General features: G+C 38.5%; 1 protein-coding gene across 25 annotated transcripts in view; it reads left to right on the forward strand.

The window, feature by feature from the left end:
- The window catches only part of EPB41L3 (erythrocyte membrane protein band 4.1 like 3), a 141552-nt gene that overhangs the window by 106849 nt on the left and 16831 nt on the right, over positions 1–17872 (forward strand). For 13 of the 25 annotated variants that reach the window (XM_084508106.1, XM_084508083.1, XM_084508105.1 and 10 more), the window contains exons 8-13: positions 220–307; positions 3594–3746; positions 5848–5945; positions 7125–7300; positions 9856–10076; positions 13467–14033. In XM_084508106.1, coding sequence (XP_084364232.1) covers positions 220–307; positions 3594–3746; positions 5848–5945; positions 7125–7300; positions 9856–10076; positions 13467–14033 — 1303 coding nt within the window. The remainder of the gene's footprint in view (positions 1–219; positions 308–3593; positions 3747–5847; positions 5946–7124; positions 7301–9855; positions 10077–13466; positions 14034–17872) is intronic. The other 12 variants (XM_084508084.1, XM_084508086.1, XM_084508099.1 and 9 more) reach the window with 3 other exon arrangements.

Raw genomic sequence — 17872 nt, forward strand, 5'->3', positions numbered from 1 at the left:
GATGTGACTTCTCTCTGTGTGACTTCAGTTAGAGAAGAGATAACAAAAAATCATGAAAGATAACAGTGCTTTCACCAGAGCTTCAGCTCTAATAGGTACCATGCTATTTAAGGAATACAGCTTCAATTGTGACAGGCTGAAAATGTTTTCCAGGTGCTGGGTTTTAATTCATATTCTGTTTCCTTAATGTTGATGCTAGAATTGGTTGATTTTCCTCAGGGGAATGACACCTGCGGAGGCTGAGATGCATTTTCTGGAGAATGCCAAGAAGTTATCAATGTATGGAGTAGATCTCCATCATGCTAAGGTATGGACTACAGTTCTTCCAGCAGGGAGCCTACAACTGTCATCTTTCTCATCTGGCATAGTACTTGAATATGCATGGACAGCCTGATTTATTCTTTCTAGTTTGGGACAGGCAGATTGGGGAATAAATCACCGGTAAACATGAGGAAAGGTGGCTCCTGGGATAATCATAAATATTTCTTGTAACTGTAACATAATTTAGCCTATAGATTCAGAGATGTTGCACATCAACATTTTATGTTAGTTAAACAACCAGATCCATGGGAAAAAAATACTGGATGGACACAGTAATGAGAAAGGATTTTAGAAGCTGTCCAAAGAGTGATCAATTGTCATTTTAATTCAGCTACATTTTTCAATCTAATAAGGCCACGTATGGTATCTTGGCTAAATAAGCAGATCATTTCTAACACTGAAAATAATTTTGAAGCAATTATTTAGCTGTGCTGGAAACCTAATCAGATTGATAGTCATAGGGAGACAGCGTCTGGTCTCTCTTCTGAAGTGTCATTGTTGCAGTTGACTGGAAGGGAAGTAATGCCGCTGGAAGCATTCTCCCATGATGAGGTGGTTTCTCTAATCATCAGCAGGTTAAGATAGGAACAAAAAAATGATCATGCTTATTGTGGTTTGGGAAAGCCACCTGCCAGCTTTCTGTTTGTCTGTGGATTTCTTTTTTTCTCCATATAAATAATTACTTCATTCTTCACTCTTTTTTTTTTTTTTTTTTTTCACTTTTCAAAGTAAGGTTGAGGGATTTTAACATCTCTGAGGTTAGCAAGCATCCTTGGCAATGAGTACTGAACAAAGACTCCTGAGCTGTGGAGAGTGCTGCATTTTCTGTAAAGGTCAAATTGCTGTGAGCCTGTTTTTATGCTGCAGCAGATCCTTTCAAGAACCGAGATAAATTTGCAGCTTGGATCTTGAAAGGGCATGCAACCGTGTCCCTGGAGCACTTCATAGGATCTGTGCATGTGTGTTACAGAATTCAAGGTAATCTTTTGTGTTCTGTTAATTGCCTCCACTGAAAATGAAAAATATGTGTATGGCTCAATGGGCAGCACTTGACCAGGAGGCATGCCACTGTTTTTCCTGTGAATGGCAGATAGGTACAAAATCTTGAGGCACCTTTGGAACAGAGATAGAAATGGATTGATAAATGTCACTCAGTAGCTTTTTTTCCAACACCCTTTGTCCAACTCAAATAAATCTGCAGAACAGCAACAAAGTGAGTTCTGCTCTAAATATGTTACAAGCTTCATTACCGAAAATCTGACATAGCATGGCATTAAGACCTGAGTATTTTTTTCAGAATACTGGAGAAAGGCTGAGAAATTTAAGATAGGATGTCCTGAGATAACCTTATTTTTTTTTTTCCTACAAAATATCAGTGTCTAGTTTTACTGTTCTATTCTTCATATTGAAAGACTCAGAGCAAACGAAGTTGTTAGTCAAGCCAATCTCTTTCTAAAGTGATATTCTTAATAGAGAAAGCTGCATTGGTAATGCATTGGGTCTGTCTGTAGAGTAAGAAATCAGATGATAATTTTGGAAACTGAGCTAAAAGTAGGAAAACTAGAATCTGCATGAGAAGCAGCAATTGGTTTTAATTAGGCCTGGTGGTGAGATGGGATAGTATCAGGCTGTGGGACCAGCGTCTCTATGGATGCCTTTTTGAAGTCGTTCAGTGGCAGATGTCTCTGTGTCAACGTCAATTCATTAAGGCTGTGCAGGTATCCAAGTTATTCAACAGATGCTGGACTTGCCAACTGCTGTTAAAACTAGCTCTCAATTACCTAGCACAGGGCTACAATTAAGAATGTGTTCAGATGGATAGATTTGTCCTTTGGGCTGTCAGCACTCTGACAAAACCTCCCATTCGTATGCAGAGCTATGGGTATGTGCAGTTCAGCATCTTGTGCCTCAGACAACAGAGCAAAGAGCGTTGTGTTCTGTGCAACTGCATGGCTCCTGAAAAACAGCCAAATTCTCCTCGTACTCGGGTTTTGTTTTACGCCAGTAGTATCACATTGAAAAGCAGTTTCTGACACCAAAAAAAAACACAAAAGAAGCCTTGAATGGATTGAGGTCTGCCGCAAAGGTGAAGAGGAAGAAAGGAAACATTTCTCAGGAAAGTTTTAAGAAAATATAACAAAAGAAACAGTCCCTTTCAGCTGCAGCTACGTGCCATATTTGAGCATGTACGTGTTTCAAGCGTTTTCCAGTCAGTGTGATCACAGGCAATGAGACTTCATTTAAAAAAATGTATTCACTGTATTTAAACATTACTTTTTCCTTAGGAAATTGTAAAACTGAAGTCAGCTGAAAAAAATAACTTTCTCTCTTCTGCAGTACCTCACGATGTTATCACGAGAGCCTTATTTAGAAAACAGATATCTTTTGGGGGGTTATACCATCATTGTAGAAGCATACATCCTTTATTGATACATGTTTTTTAACAGTGGAGTGACCTTGTGGCACTAATTCATTGTCGTGTCTCTGACTTTAAAAGCATCCTTTTTTTTTTTTTTTTTTTAATTCAAGCTGTGCTATAGGCTCTTCATCTAGCCATGTGTGCCTTTGTGCTCATCTTAAAATGTAATTAAACTTTCACTATGTGCCTAGAAGATGTTTGGAAAAATAGCAGAAAATTATTAATTCATTTCATGATTATCATACGATGACATCTCTATAACTGACTTTTACAACATTAAGTTATTTTAAAATAATTACCAGAGGACTCTGTGCTTTAAGGAGGACATTTCTTTTCTCTAGAACTATTAGTACTTAACTAAATGAAAAAAAAAAAAAATACAATTTAACAGGCTAGTGGTGATGGTAAACACTGAAGATTGACTTTGAGAAAAAAAATCTGTCTGATTCACAAGGCTTAGTCATGCAGAATGGGTGATGCTGGGACTGGTAAATGTGTATACAGTCCTACTTACTTTCAATCTCGTATTTATCTTAATGATGCTTAAGAAGTATTAAAGTGTTCTGTATTGTTAATATCATTATTTTAATACCACATAAAGTGAAACCCCCTGCTTTTGGAGTCTTTCTAAAAGATGAGATAACTTCCACAACACTCAGGTTCTGATCCTGCCCAACCTTACTATTACTTGCATGAATGCGGTCAATGAGTAGTGTAGCTCTCAGAAATAAGGTCACTGTAGCTGACACATTACAGATTTGTAGCTCAGACAGAAGCACAGTAGACAAGAATCTATAGTACTATGGGATTTGAAGAGAGAAGTGTTCAAAAAGTATATTGCTTGCTTTTCTAGGATTCTGAAGGAGTGGAAATCATGTTAGGTGTTTGCGCAAGTGGCCTCTTAATATATCGAGACCGACTCAGAATAAATAGATTTGCCTGGCCAAAGGTTCTGAAAATTTCCTACAAGAGGAACAACTTCTACATCAAAATCCGACCGGGGGAGGTAAGGGCATCCTTCAGTGAATGAACCTTTTCCAAAAACCTGTGTTCTCATTGATTTGTTGATTTGTCATGTCTTACAGCCCTTTAACATTCCTTTTCATTTATATTTTTTAATCTGTGCTGATTTTCTTAGGAAAGAGTAGGTAAATACTTTATTTAAAATACAGGTAAAATCTTTGGTGTTTTTTCTGTTTACATCCATGAACTAATGTAACCAGTAAATATGGTTATCTGCATGCAAAAAGCTAATCCATGTTATGAATACTTTGGGCATTTAAATAATGTATTGCATATCCATGGAGTGCTCATTATCCACCAACATGTTGTATATGAAATTAGTGTCTATTCATCTTACACAGTAAGATGCGAACAGGACATACCAAATTTTATAAGCATATCAGACTAGTAAATTTGGGGTCTAAGTCGAAATCTGGAGACTCATAAAAATGGAGTCCAGCATCCATCAGTCAGCATTTTTGGTAGCTACATGCATCAGCCCTTCCAGGCCCATAGGAGCTCATGTTCTAACACGTAAGAAGGTGTTGTGAAATCTCGTACAGTGAGTGCCCTCTCGTGGCTCAGCCGCATGCATAGCAAATACAGCGCTGGTAACGTGTGTCTGTCTACCTCATGTGGCAAGCATACACTAACACAGAAATAAGATGATAAATCTTAGCAAAAATCCCAGGAAGAGTTCAAGATCATCATAAACAAAAGGGTCTCCATTTGAACTTCTGACATAGTAATCGGACTGTGATGGATTAAAAATCCATATATATCCATTTTAGAGGTTGTAGCTATATAGGAGGACAGAAATCACCTGGTTGAGGACTGCATTTCTCCCTTTGAGGATTGCATTTCTCCCTTAATGTAATATGGCAGTTGGGAGTCCTGAGCCAATGTCTCTAGTACTGGCTTCATAACTGACCTGGGAAATCTATTGGCGCCACCACCAGCATCAGGGCTTGAGCAGTTGTAGTGCTATAAACCAAAATCCACAAACCTACATCTTCTGCCTCACAGCAGACACGGTCTTATTCACCAACTTTGCAGTCTTGAATTTAATTTAAAAGACAAAAAAAAATCGAATAGCCACTGATGTTCCCAATATCTGTACTCAAGCTCTCCACCACTGATTTCCTACTGAGCTCTGCTGGTCATGGTATGTAGCTTCTTGTGACCAGGTCATAGTTACTTCTGCAAAATGATTAATGCAGTCCATTTGAAATCACGTTTGATGATAATGTGATTCACCATCTCATGTGTTGCTTCTATCATCTTTATTTTTTTGCTGTTTCCTGCCATGTTTCTTTCTGTCAGTTCCCCATAGAGATCCAGGCTTCCTTACAAGTGCCCTTCTGCCTACCTTTCCCCAATCACAGCAACACTATTTCACCTACTCAGCTATCTGCATGTAGCCATCAACATGTTACAGCAGTCGTAGCTGTCACAGCTTTTGCATCTGGAATATAAATCTGCAGCACAACCCAAAGAGGTCACTTAGTGTCCCCAGCCAACTCTTTCAATTACCTGTTCCTTTTCTCATCCTTCCCAGGAGCTAAATTAGCTAAAAATACTGTGATTTACTAACTCTAGTTCTTTCACTGTAATTCTCCTTAATATAGGGCTGTGTAAGACCAGACCAGTCCCAGGAGACTATTGCTCCCTTCCAGGCTATTATCAGGCTTCCCACTGTTCTTTAAACTGGTGAAGTTGAAACATTAGGGTTAAAGCACTTAAATGTTTTTGTTAGCTTTTTTTTTCTTCCCCTCAGAACTCTCCCAAGTCTTAACTGATCTCTGTTACTATAGTGCATAAAACATCACTGTCAGCATCAAAAACCTCTTCCTCATTATCTAAGTTTTCCCCCAAAAAAGCAATCCCCAAAAGCTGCCTTTGTTTACTACTCACAGTTTCCTTCCCAGACAGTAGTCTGGAGTATGTATATATACAGTTATATACATGAGACTGCAAAGAGATGATATAGACAGAGGAAATGAAGATGAACCTGTGTACCTGAAGATGAACCTGTGTACCTGTGCATACTATCTAAATATAGATGCACCACATCAAATGTGTACTTTTTCTTTTTTCCCACCTAGTTTGAGCAGTTTGAAAGCACTATTGGGTTTAAGCTGCCAAACCATCGCGCCGCAAAGCGCTTATGGAAAGTGTGTGTTGAGCACCATACATTTTTCAGGTATGTCAATTTCTTTTCCTAAAGGTGTGCCATAAAATGCAACAAAAAAGAACGATCTTGTTAGCAGAGACAAAACCCTTCAAAGCAAATTGTCATTTTGATCAAGAGGTGCCTCTGAGCAAACAAGAAAAGATGATTATTGCTCCTTACAAATGTGAAATGTTTCACCCATTTTTTTTTCATAGTATTTCAGTTAGATACTGAATGTTTAAAATCACCATATGATTCTAATTAATTGTTTTGCTTTATCTGTGCCATGATGTTGTCGGTCACTATACTTAAAAAGCCATGGGACTCTTCTACACTTGTATAGGTAGAACAACTCATATGGAAAATTACTGGGACATATGTGTTAAAATATATATATGTGTGTGTATACTGGGATATATGTGTTTAAAAAAAACAAGAGAGATTTTGACTTAATTACATATGAAGATACAAACAGTAAGCAGTGGTGTAATATTTAGTCATGCAGAATAAGCAATCCATGGTTGTAATTTTTATATTATTGAGGAATTTTGCAACTATGCATAAGCAGCTATGCTTTTGTCATCTATGATGACTTGAGAAAAGTTTGGGATAGTAGAATAAATGCAGTAACTAGTTTGTGCTAAGATAGTCAGCAAAGATATTTTTAGCAATGAGAACCCAAAATGGTAAGCTTTTCAATGGCATGAGAGAGTGTCCAGTGTTTCCCTCTCAAGATTTTTGGGAGGACTGAAGAATTTCTCTCCTTTCTTAAAACTGTTGGTTCAAGTTGTCTGTAGATTCATATGAAATGCTATTTTAGTATCACAAGATCTAAAAAGAAATTGTGCATTTTTGGGTGTTTCTGATTTTTCATGGAAAATCAATTTTTAAAGCATAAACTCCATAGCAGGAGCATGGAGCAAACTTCAGCAAATGCTGTAGCCAAAATACAGAGTGTGGGAAGGCTCTGACCTGAAAAATGTTTGCATCCCTATGAATGAATATTGCCCTGTGGTCTTAGCACTTTAGCTGAATGATGTTGTAATGTTGTATGTGAGGCATTATTTGATCTCTTTCTTAACACGGACCTGTGAGACATAGGTCCCAATGGGTAATGATATGAAGCAGTGGTCTTCTCCCCTCTGCAGAAGCAGTAGACTGATCTGTGGAGGAAGTGGAGTAATTCCTGTATGTCTTGGTGTGTTTTAGGCTCCTGCTACCTGAAGCACCTCCAAAGAAGTTCCTGACGCTGGGCTCCAAGTTTCGCTACAGTGGCAGGACGCAGGCTCAGACAAGAAGAGCCAGTGCGCTCATAGACCGGCCTGCGCCTTACTTTGAGCGGTCTTCTAGTAAACGTTATACTATGTCCCGCAGCTTAGATGGGGGTAAGGTCCTCTTAACTGACTTTTTCAGAAGTTAAAGTCACCGTGGTCACTGCTTTAAATTAGATGTAAACCTCTTGTAATCTCATATCCCTTGAGCTTCTGCTGAGAGGAGAATGTGAGTACTTGCACGTTTGCGGCGTACCGGGGATGGAGGCTGTGTCAGTACAGCTGGCTCTTCTGCTCCTAATGACCTGTGCAGCATACAGCTTGTGTGGGAAGTGAGGCAGTACTTACACTTGTCTGCATAGCTGGACTTCGAAATTAGGTTCATGAGGCCTTGCAATGGGAATGTTCACCCAGGCAGTAGAGGGTAAAGCAGCAGGAAAATGTCTCAGATGAAACAGGATAGGCGTCAAGTAGCCCTACAAAGCTTGCTAGCTTTCCACAACACATCTTCTGTGTTGTCATGGAGCCTTTTTATAAATGACTGCCTGCAGTGGTTTTCAGGAGCCATGTCCCACTTGGGGAGCCAAGGAGACCTAAAGAGATGAGCAGGAAAGCAAGTCCTTGCCCCATGACTGCTGCTCCCTTCCAGGAGGGAGAAAGCAGATAAAGACCAGACTGAGGGGCATCAGGAAGGTGGCCCACCGGTTGCCATGAGCAGGATACAGATAAATAATGTCCTGAATTTACTGCTTCTGCAGTTACAAAATGTTTGCCTGGAGGATGTCATTGGGAGCATACTCTTCATTCCTTGGCCTCACCCCTACAGATCCCTTCCCAGCCTGGGAGAAGTTCAAGGTACTCAAATCTGTCAGACTGGGCTTGCCCTCCAGAGCAAGTCTGGATTCAGTGACTTTACATGAATAATTGTTTGGGTTTTGTTTAATTTAGTTGTTTTTTTTTTTTTTTTTCCCTATACTGGTTTTTCGTCTAAGTATATGTTAAAACTCATAAATGAGTTATTTCCCTCCAGAGAGTAATAACTCCTGCTTGTTAACTAGTACCTCACTCTGATGAGTCCTAGTGGGCTATGTATGTACATCACTTTTGAGGGTGTAAGATGGAAAGTAACGTGCAGGTTAACAGTAGGTCCTCTCTCTTTCTCTGTGGTTCACGGAGGTCAAGTTTTTGCTGCTCCTTAGATTATACCAACATGGGATGCAGTCTCAGCTACTTCATCAGCTGTTATTGTTGTCAGATATTGATTAAAAGTAGGTTGCAATTTATTTTTGTAGAAAAAAAAAATACTGAGACCAAACTTAGAACCTTTACAAACTTTAAAAAAAAAAAAAAAAAGTGATTTCTCCTGCGGAATATGACCGATGAATTGCAATGAATATAGCTGATGGTGGGGAGGGGGAGAAACCATGATTTAAAAGTGCGAGTGACAAGCCTTCTTTTCTCCCCCTAAAGATGCTGCTTGTCATTAATTATTTTGGAATCCTCTAATTCTGATGTGCTTCTTGCTCGTTACCAAGCAACTGGTGACCTGATTGCTGTGCATGTGTCTCAAAGCAGAAATTACCCTTGTGCACTATTTTGTTTCTAACATCTAAACAAGATGTCTCCCTCTACTCGTTTTGCTCTCTCCCGCCTCCTGAGCTCATACCCAAGAGACAAGATATCTGAAAGCTTTTTTCAAGCTTTTGTTAGACTCTGCAAGGTTTTTATTATGCTAATTTGCCTAAGTGCAAATGGGGAAGAGAGTTTTTTTTTGTTTGTTTGTTTTTTAATTAATGCTTATGATTCGTTCACTAATGTTGTTACTGTAACACAAACATGCCAGTAATGTTCTGCATTACGATTACGCTGTGATCTTGGCCCTGTGGTTTGCTATGCACGCAAGTCACTTTGCACATTTGAATGGTCCTGGTGAATTTGAAATTGGTTACACAGTAGTGAAGAGCAGGATCTAGGTATATATTAATATACTAATTACGTTCTATCTGTAAATTTACTATTTATTTTAAAATCCTTTATATATGTTTAAGTTTGCTGAATTGTCAAGCATTTACATCCTAAAATATTCCTTTCAGATTTTTTTAGGACAATGAGCTCAGTGAATTGACAGACTTCAATATCTGATAATAGAAAGATGACCTTTCTTGATTCTCAAGTATTGTGTGTGTTACATCAGTATTGTCATTTCCTACAATACGGTGCATTACTTACCCTGCATTTGATCTGTATTGCTATATTCTGACAGATTTCAAAAAAAAAAAAAAAAAAAACAAAAAAAACACTCTTCCTCGGCTGATGTCATAGCTGTTTTTCTGTATGTTTTCTGCCGGATACATATGGCAATGCATTATTTTTTCTCTGATGTTTTACTACAATAACAATGGCTTGCTAACATTTAACAACTGTGTAATGCACACATTAGCTACAGTAATGTGTGTATACACATCCGTAATATATGTTTATGCATATAAAAGCTTTATTTCACGTTAACAGTTTATTTAAATGTATGCACATGCTTCTGGTTTCCTGACACATGACATAGTTGTGTTTTCAGCAATATCTGAATGTTTTACTAACCCAGCTTTTTAATTTTATGCAGCTTCTCAGCAAAAGCTATTTCAGACTTTCCCTCTTTAAATATTTGCTTTTAGCATCAGTGAATGAAAACCATGAAATATACATGAAGGATTCTGTGTCTGCTGCAGAGGTTGGTACTGGCCAGTACGCCACAACAAAGGGCATCTCTCAGACCAACTTGATAACCACTGTGACGCCAGAGAAAAAGGCAGAAGAAGAAAAAGATGATGAAGAGGGCAAAAAGAAAAGAGAAGAGGAAGTCACCCCAGTCTCGGCAATACGCCATGATACAAAGGTAGAGTTTTTAGTTTTTTTTGTTAAACTGACCTGCCTGGACAGCGCTTGGAGCAGCACAGAATGATTAGGGAGGGAGAAGATACCTAATCCAGTAAGAGGAACATAAAATATACACAGTTGTTTGTGTATGTATATACATGTCTTGAATCAATTTGTATATTTGTATGATCCTTTTGCATGATGTTGTAAAAGCCAATTCCTGCCTTGGACTGCTTTTGGAAAAAGCAAACGAATTTATCAGGAGCTCTTTATGAAATATTCAGAAAATAGCCTAGAAGTGCGGGTTTTGCTCTTTTGGTCTTCAGTTGTATTTTGACATTAGTATGGGCATCAGGTTTTCTATTTCTTGACAGGACAACAAAGTAGTTCTGTGTCATTGTACATATCTCTGTGCTTTAAACTATTGCATTTTTCTCATTTCCTTCTCATAGCAGTATGTTTCCCTCCATATATTTCAATGAGTATTTTTTTCCCTTTGGGTATGAATATACTATGATAAACATTTTTCTGGCTTACAAAAGCATTTACTTCCCTATTTTGAAATTTTCACTGTAGAAAACTGTTTTTGTTGATGATTCTCTACTCAGTTGTTAAATTTGATTTGTGAGTCACCAAACCCAATCCTACCACCACCACATGTATATAAAACACACAGCTGTGGATTACATCTATGGAGATATTAAGAAAGTAAATCAGAGGGACAGAGAAGATGCTGTATTTTGGAGGTAGATAGTGAAGAGAAATAAGGTAGAATCAGAAAAGACTGAGTGTAAACTGCCATCTGTTTCTTATACATTGAAGAGAAAAAAAGAAAAAAAAAAAAAAAAACAAACACTATGAAATACTGAATCTGGGATATCATTCAAAATGTGTTGTATGGAACGCATTTGTTGAATGTGCAAGATTTACTCTCTTCATGTGTGAGGAAAAAACTATGTATACCTTTATACCCAGAAAACTCATTAGGAATGTAAATCTGAGAGCCTGAACTTCTAGCCTTACCATATAACAAGGTACATATAATGAGCTAAAGGTACAGATCTTCAAATAAAAAGCTGCAATTAAGGTACAAAAATTGGAAACAAACAGAATTACTGAAACTGCAGATGAGGAAATATTTTCTTTTGAAACTGTGGGCTGCAATTGTGCTATTAAAAATAATCTTTGTAAAATTTGACAAGGGTCTCCTTGAAACTCCATTAGTTTCTGCATGGAGAAACATGGATGAAAATCAAATATGCAGAAAAAATCCAATAGAAACTAATTCCGTTCCAAGTGTTTGTTAATTTAGGTCAATGGAGAGGTTCAGCTGCATTTCAAAGATCATATGTTCCTTATTGATGGCTAGAAATAGAGCTATTTTTAGGAAAACACTTTTCCTAAAATGGTAGTTAAACACACACAAACGGATGAATTTTAACCCCCAAGAGGTGGGTTCTGTTTAAACCACCTGTTAACAGAATGTCAATCCTGTAAGCATATAGAGATCTTAGTCCTGCTTCCACTGGACCTGCCAACAGTTTGTTATTTATTACAAAGAGAATAGGGTCTCAAGAAACACAGGACAAGTTTGCAATCACATTTCTGTTTTAAAGATATATGTGTAGGTTTGCAGATTTTCCACTAAGACATTTTTTCTTTGATTTATCCATATGTGTTTAAGCACCAGAAGTTATTCTAAATATTAATGCTGCAAAGCTGTCCATAAATGAATAGTCTGCATTAGCAAAGAAGAAATTTACTTTGGCTTTTTTGCCTTTACAACATAAAGAGAAGTTCCATGTATTTAGCTCACATAAAGTCCTATGGGTCCATCAGCATTAGATTTTGGCTTGCATTTACTGCCTTAAATTCACAAAGAAGGTATTTGTTGAAGTTAGACTCAGTTTTGATTGCTTAATTCTGGAATGCAAAATGCCTGAACTGATAGATATATACATTTGTTTTACCTGTTCCCATTAAAGAAAAGATAGAAGCAAAATATTAGGGGGAGGGGAATGAACTCCTCCATGGAAATATTGGACTGAAATCCCATTCCTACTGTTAGTATAACTGGTAAAGATTAGGCTTAGTAGGTATCATTGATGCCACCTGTATATAAAACTCTGATCCAGCTTGTTGGCTCAGATTTTGCACCATCTTGTGCAGACAAAAGCAGTTTTGTCTTTGAAGTCATTTTACTCCTAGGAGTTTGGAGTGTGAGTGCAGTTGAAATGCCTTTTATAAGCTCCTCAGGAAGATGAGCAGTGATGGAACTCAGGTACTTATGGTTTGGTCAAAGAGCCAGTTTGTCACTTTACCTAAGTGCGCCTACTTGACTTTGGCCAAAATGCCTAATATCCATCAGCATTGAGACAGATCTATGATAGGGGGTTATTTTGGTGGCAACTGTTGGCTTTTTTGTGACTAAACATTGGCTGTGGCTGCCTGCTAGGGAGTGTGTTGTATGTCAGCAAGAAGCGAGTACCTTCTTCTGAGTTACATCCCTGCTTATACCTTTTTTTCTTTTTTTTTTTTTTTTTTTTTTTTTTTTTGTCTTGAATTATCTTAAAGACCTGATGAAGGCCCTACAAATGGTGCATTAAAGCAAGGCCTGTTTGCCTGTTTGTTGGTAGTGGATACTCTGCATTGTAGTAAAATTTGTAGCAAAAGCATTTGGTACTTTTTTATCTCTTCCCTAGGGGTAAAGAGTCACTTTTTGACTACAGAGATGGCCATGCATAGGGCCAGTGTGGTGGGGTGCACAGAGTGAGGGCAGGGCTGGGCAATGAGGAGAGGTGGGATGAGGAGCTGCTGCTTGGCTAGGTATCAACCTAATACAGTTTCTTCTGACCCCTGCCAAAAACAGAATGTGTTTTGATTAATTTTATGACCTAGCATTTTTTAAAAAATGTAATGCTGGAATTTGGGCACACAGATTAAAACCTTAGGGGTCTTAACAATTACTACTGAGGTTCTCCAAGGCATCTGGCCCCAATTCTGTCTCTTCGTGACTTGAGTAAGGTTGTTGCTATCCATTTACTTCACGTTTGAAAGCTCCTTAAGATCTGAAGCAAGTTGTGCAGAAAGTGGAAATTGGCAGCACCTGCACCTCCACAAATGGCCATGAAGATTTTTATTTAAGTCCTGTACTGCAGATGACTAGACAAATGCTGAACTGAGAAGTTGCCTTTTGTAATCTATAACCATTATTTACTAATACGTGTGGTGTGCAGCATGGGAACATGCAACATTTAACTCAGTGAAAAGCTGTGGTGTTAAAGTAATGTTTATAATAATATATATAAATATATCTTATTTATCATCACAGAAGAAAATTAACTAATGACAGTTTTCTTTTTGTCCTTTTGCTTTTGCGCCTTGTTTGCTGCTCTTTCTCTGTCACCAGCCACCTTTGCTTGGCGCTGACTCACGCCACTCCTCGCCATCCTCGCAGCCTGGCCCCCATGCATCTTCAGCAAAGCTTCGCAGGAGATGCAAGGAGAGCGCTCGAAAAAAGTCATTAGGTTGCGAGTCGCCTAAAGAGGGTGCTCCAAAGCACGGGGAGTCAGAGCCGGACTCCGACAGAAAAGGCAGAGTTTGCTCCGCTGAGCAAGACGTGGGTTTCGGCTATAAGCAAAAAGCCAGCAAAGGCGGGACTTTGTTTTCCTTCTCCTTGCAACTTCCCGAGTCATTCCCTTCTCTCCTGGATGACGATGGCTACCTGTCGCTCCCTAACCTCTCCGAAACCAACCTCCTGCCTGCCAGCGTGCAGCATTACCTTCCCATCCGCTCCCCCTCCCTCGTGCCTTGCTTCCTCTTCATTTTTTTCTTTCTGCTCTCTGCCTCTTTCTCAGTGCCATATGCCCTCACTCTCTCTTTTCCTCTGGCTATGTGCCTCTGCTACCTGGAGCCCAAGGCGGCCTCCTTGAGTGCCTCACTTGCCAATGACCTGAGTGACAGTTCAGAGGAAGAGGTGTGTACCTCGGCATCGAACACACTCTTTTTTGTGTTCAGTGCTTCAGTCCTAACCAGTGTTAGATTGCTGCAATAGTGGTCCTACTTTCAGAGCCTCATTTCTGTCTGTGCTGATATGTTAGAAGGGATGGGGTTTTTGGTTTGGGGTTGGTTTTGGTTGTTTTCTTTTTCTTTTTTTTTTTTTTTCCCCCTTATTTTTTTCTTTTTTCTTTTTCCTTGTGTTGGGAGTGCAGCTTGGGGCCCAGGGTTAGGCACAACACTGTGTAAGTGGCTTGGTTCAAACTATGTCAGCTGATGCAAAGTGACTTGTGCTAAACAAATTGTCAACAATCAACTCTGAAGTATGGTATTTGACCCACCAAGATTTCTCCTTTTTACTATCAGTTCATCCTAGGCCATGGTAGAATAGTCATCTAAATTGTGGGAAAGGAGTACAATTTCATGCGTAATTACATATGCATGTAAATGTATATACACTATATAAATAGCTAGTCAATAATAATGAGCGCCCTCACCAACTTCAGGGTGTTCAAAATTCAGCCAGGCTTAGCTTTTTGTAAGAGGCCATAATCTGTATCACAAGTCCAGAAAAGGCTTTCTGGTCCAGCAGAACCTGAATCAGGATTTTAAACCTTAATCCCATCTCTGCTGATGATTAAATTGTTTTCCCACACTTAAATCCAATGTATCAGTGAGAGATCACACTGGGACAGCTGTTACGGGAGCATGCCACATGGGCCGTTTACCATTTGCAGTGTTAAATTAGCACTGCCAAGATCAATGCCTCAAGTTACGAGGGTTATCACAGGCAGATGATAAACCAACAGCAGGAGAAGAATCTATAGTGCTTCTGAGAGCTATGGACATAATAATATATCCAGAAGAAGAAAGGAATCTGCTTGATTAAGTAACAGAGTAAGTGGTCTCTGTTTTTGCTGGTACCTTGTTATTCTTGGTTGACAGAATAAAATAATGAGTTCATTTTTTCTGATTTTTTCCTTTTTTCCTTCATCCTCAAAATGCACAAATACATTTTGCTTTGTGTGTAAAAACACAAGATCAGATACTTGCAGACCAGCTGGCCATTTGTAAAAACTGTATGGGCCACTTGTCTATGCCATCGCACTATTGGTTTCAATAAATATCTTGTGCTTCTAAACATTTGTGAAATCTACCGTTGCTGTTTTTGTAAGACTTGGCGCAGGATTTCATTTCCTTTTCATGGAAAGCCAAAAGTTGTATCAATTTATCTTGTAAAAACATTGCCTTTAAATGCTTTTGGCTCTGTAATGCCTAACAAATAAGTAATAATATGTAATTTCTGATAAAAAGCATCCAAAATTTTGCTGTCTCATTTCATGTCCTCGCTTTGAGATAGCATTTATGTCTCAATGTGCATTAGCTCTGCACTTGGATTAATCTAATAGCAATAGCAGCATTAATACAGTGCCAGCTCCAGAGGCAATAATGAGGCAGTGTTTATATAATGCATTTTTCTGCTCTTCTTTCAGAAATGAGCATTTCTTTTCGTAGTAAAATTAGGAAGTATTGAGCATAAAAACGTACAAAATAGGCTTTTTAGTGTAGCTTTTTTATGACGGTGATTACTCTGGCAGTGCTTTCTGGCAGACAACACAGACTTGTGCCTAATCCAGGGGGTATTTCTTGTTCAAAATATTGCATGAAAGTGAATATGTTTTAAACTTGGGCATGTCTGCATTACATTGGCAAAACAAATCACAGCAATTATGATTACAAGCTACAGGACATGCAGCCACAGCATCTCAGGAGGTAGCTGCTTTCTCTTCCCTTCCAGCCCCTCGCTTGCCCACGACCACAAGCAGCGGCTGCCTGCCATGCAGTGCACTGCAGCCCCTCTCTGATTCAAGCTCAACCTTTCTTACTCCCTGCTGCTGAGGGCGCCTGCCTTGCTGAACCTCATAATTGGCCCTTCTGTGCTCTGCAACAGTCTTTATTTCAAGTAACCCAGTAATGCTGACTTCTGCTCCATGGCTCTTGATTGGCTTGTTAGTAGACATGTATGTTACAATGAACCAAGTTTTATGCCTTATTTAGGACTTCACTGCTGTTATGGGGAAAGAAATTTTTCCCCAAATGTGCTTCCAGCTCACCAAATATTGCACACAGTGATGCAGAAGGCACTTGTAAGAGCTACAGGCCATATCTCATACTTTGTTGAGCTCCAACCTCCTTTGAACGGTGCATCTGGACAGAGTCTGTGCAGTCAGAGACAGGATCTGTCCCCTTCGATTTCACTAGTTTCTGCACTGGTACCTTGGTAGCTAGCATTGCTATTGACTTTTCACTAATATTACCAACTTCAAGTTCTCAACTGCACAGTATATGCCAGACTCACAATGCAGTGCCTTGACACAAATCTTTTAATTCTTTTTAAATGCCTAGGTTTATTAATTCCTTTTTCTTTTAATAGTAGTGACAATGCATAGGGTGTTTTTTTGTTTGGTTGTTGTTGTTTTTTTTTCATGTTGCCACACAGTTATTTATGTTTTAAAGATGTGAGCTTCTATGCTAATAAAGAAACAATTTTCAGAGAAATGTTTTGTAATGTTTTAGTGAAAGCAGCCTGACCAGATAGGTAGCCTATTTTGGCAGTACAGATTTATTTAAAAGTAAACGTGGTCTGTCTAGTGAGTGGTTATTACTTGAAAAATTGCATCTGACTTGCATTCATGCACTTACCCGATAGTTCAAAATATCTGCTTATTCTTCTGCCTGTCATACAAGTAATACAAATTATTTGAAGAAATGAATGATAAAGAATAAAGCAGTGAAAACATAAAAAAAAATAATTAAAAAAAAATGAATCATTGCAGTTGTCAGGAAATGACAGAAAATAGGAAATTCAAACTTAGACTGATCATCCGTGTCTTGCAGAAGGTTGCCTATTTGTCCTGTTTCATACTGATGTGATTTGAGGATGAGATATATTGTCCTGGCCTTAACTTGCCTGCTGGTGTTACTTTAGATTATCTAAGGACCACAGAAAATCACTAATCAAAACAAAAGGTTTCACTGACGTTAAAACAACTTGTATGTGCCAATCTAGGGCATTAGGGAGCCCTTTCATTACTTAATAGTTTTCTGTAAGCTTGTATAACATCAAAAATCGTCATTTGATCTGTCTTCTCAGCCTGCAGTAACCTACACTTGACTCTCTATTTACGCCTCAACACTTGGGTTCTCCACTAAAATGTTATTCTTGGTGTCAATATTTTACCAGAGCAAAGCAGGGACAGATCAGTCTGTGCAATGCTGTGCTTTGTTTCCTTTTTATCACTTGTACCCAGTGAGTGTTGTGGGGGGGGAGGGAGTTAATTTTATTTTTCTCCTGCTTTTGTCCATATTCTTAAATGGAATGAGAAGTATTTCGATTTATTTTTTTTTTTAATAACAGTTTTATTTCTTTTTACTATTGGTGACAATGTCAGCTGCTCTTTATTGGAATGAAGTGGGATCTGAGCCCTACCTACTTTTACTTCATAGGCAGGCAGTAGGTGGGCTGAGGGTACAGTTATTTCTACTCCTTGGTAATGCAGACAGCCTCATAGTGTATAAATGTGGATATAAGACACCTTCTGTACAAATGAGGGGCTGAAAGTCAGGTGACTGTTAAAGTAGCCTTTTGTTTGTTTGTTTGTTTGTATTTAATTATCTTTTCCCCCTCCAGATAAAAAGTCAAGCAACCCATTAATCTATATTGGCTAAAAAAAAAAAACCTTGATAAATAATATTCTTATAAAAAAAATATGGGAGGAAAAGTTTGTTTAGAAAATATCTTTTTTTTTTTTTCCTTTT

Source organism: Aythya ferina (genome assembly GCF_964211825.1).
Source record: "Aythya ferina genome assembly, chromosome: 2".
NCBI classification, from domain to species: Eukaryota; Metazoa; Chordata; class Aves; order Anseriformes; family Anatidae; genus Aythya; species Aythya ferina.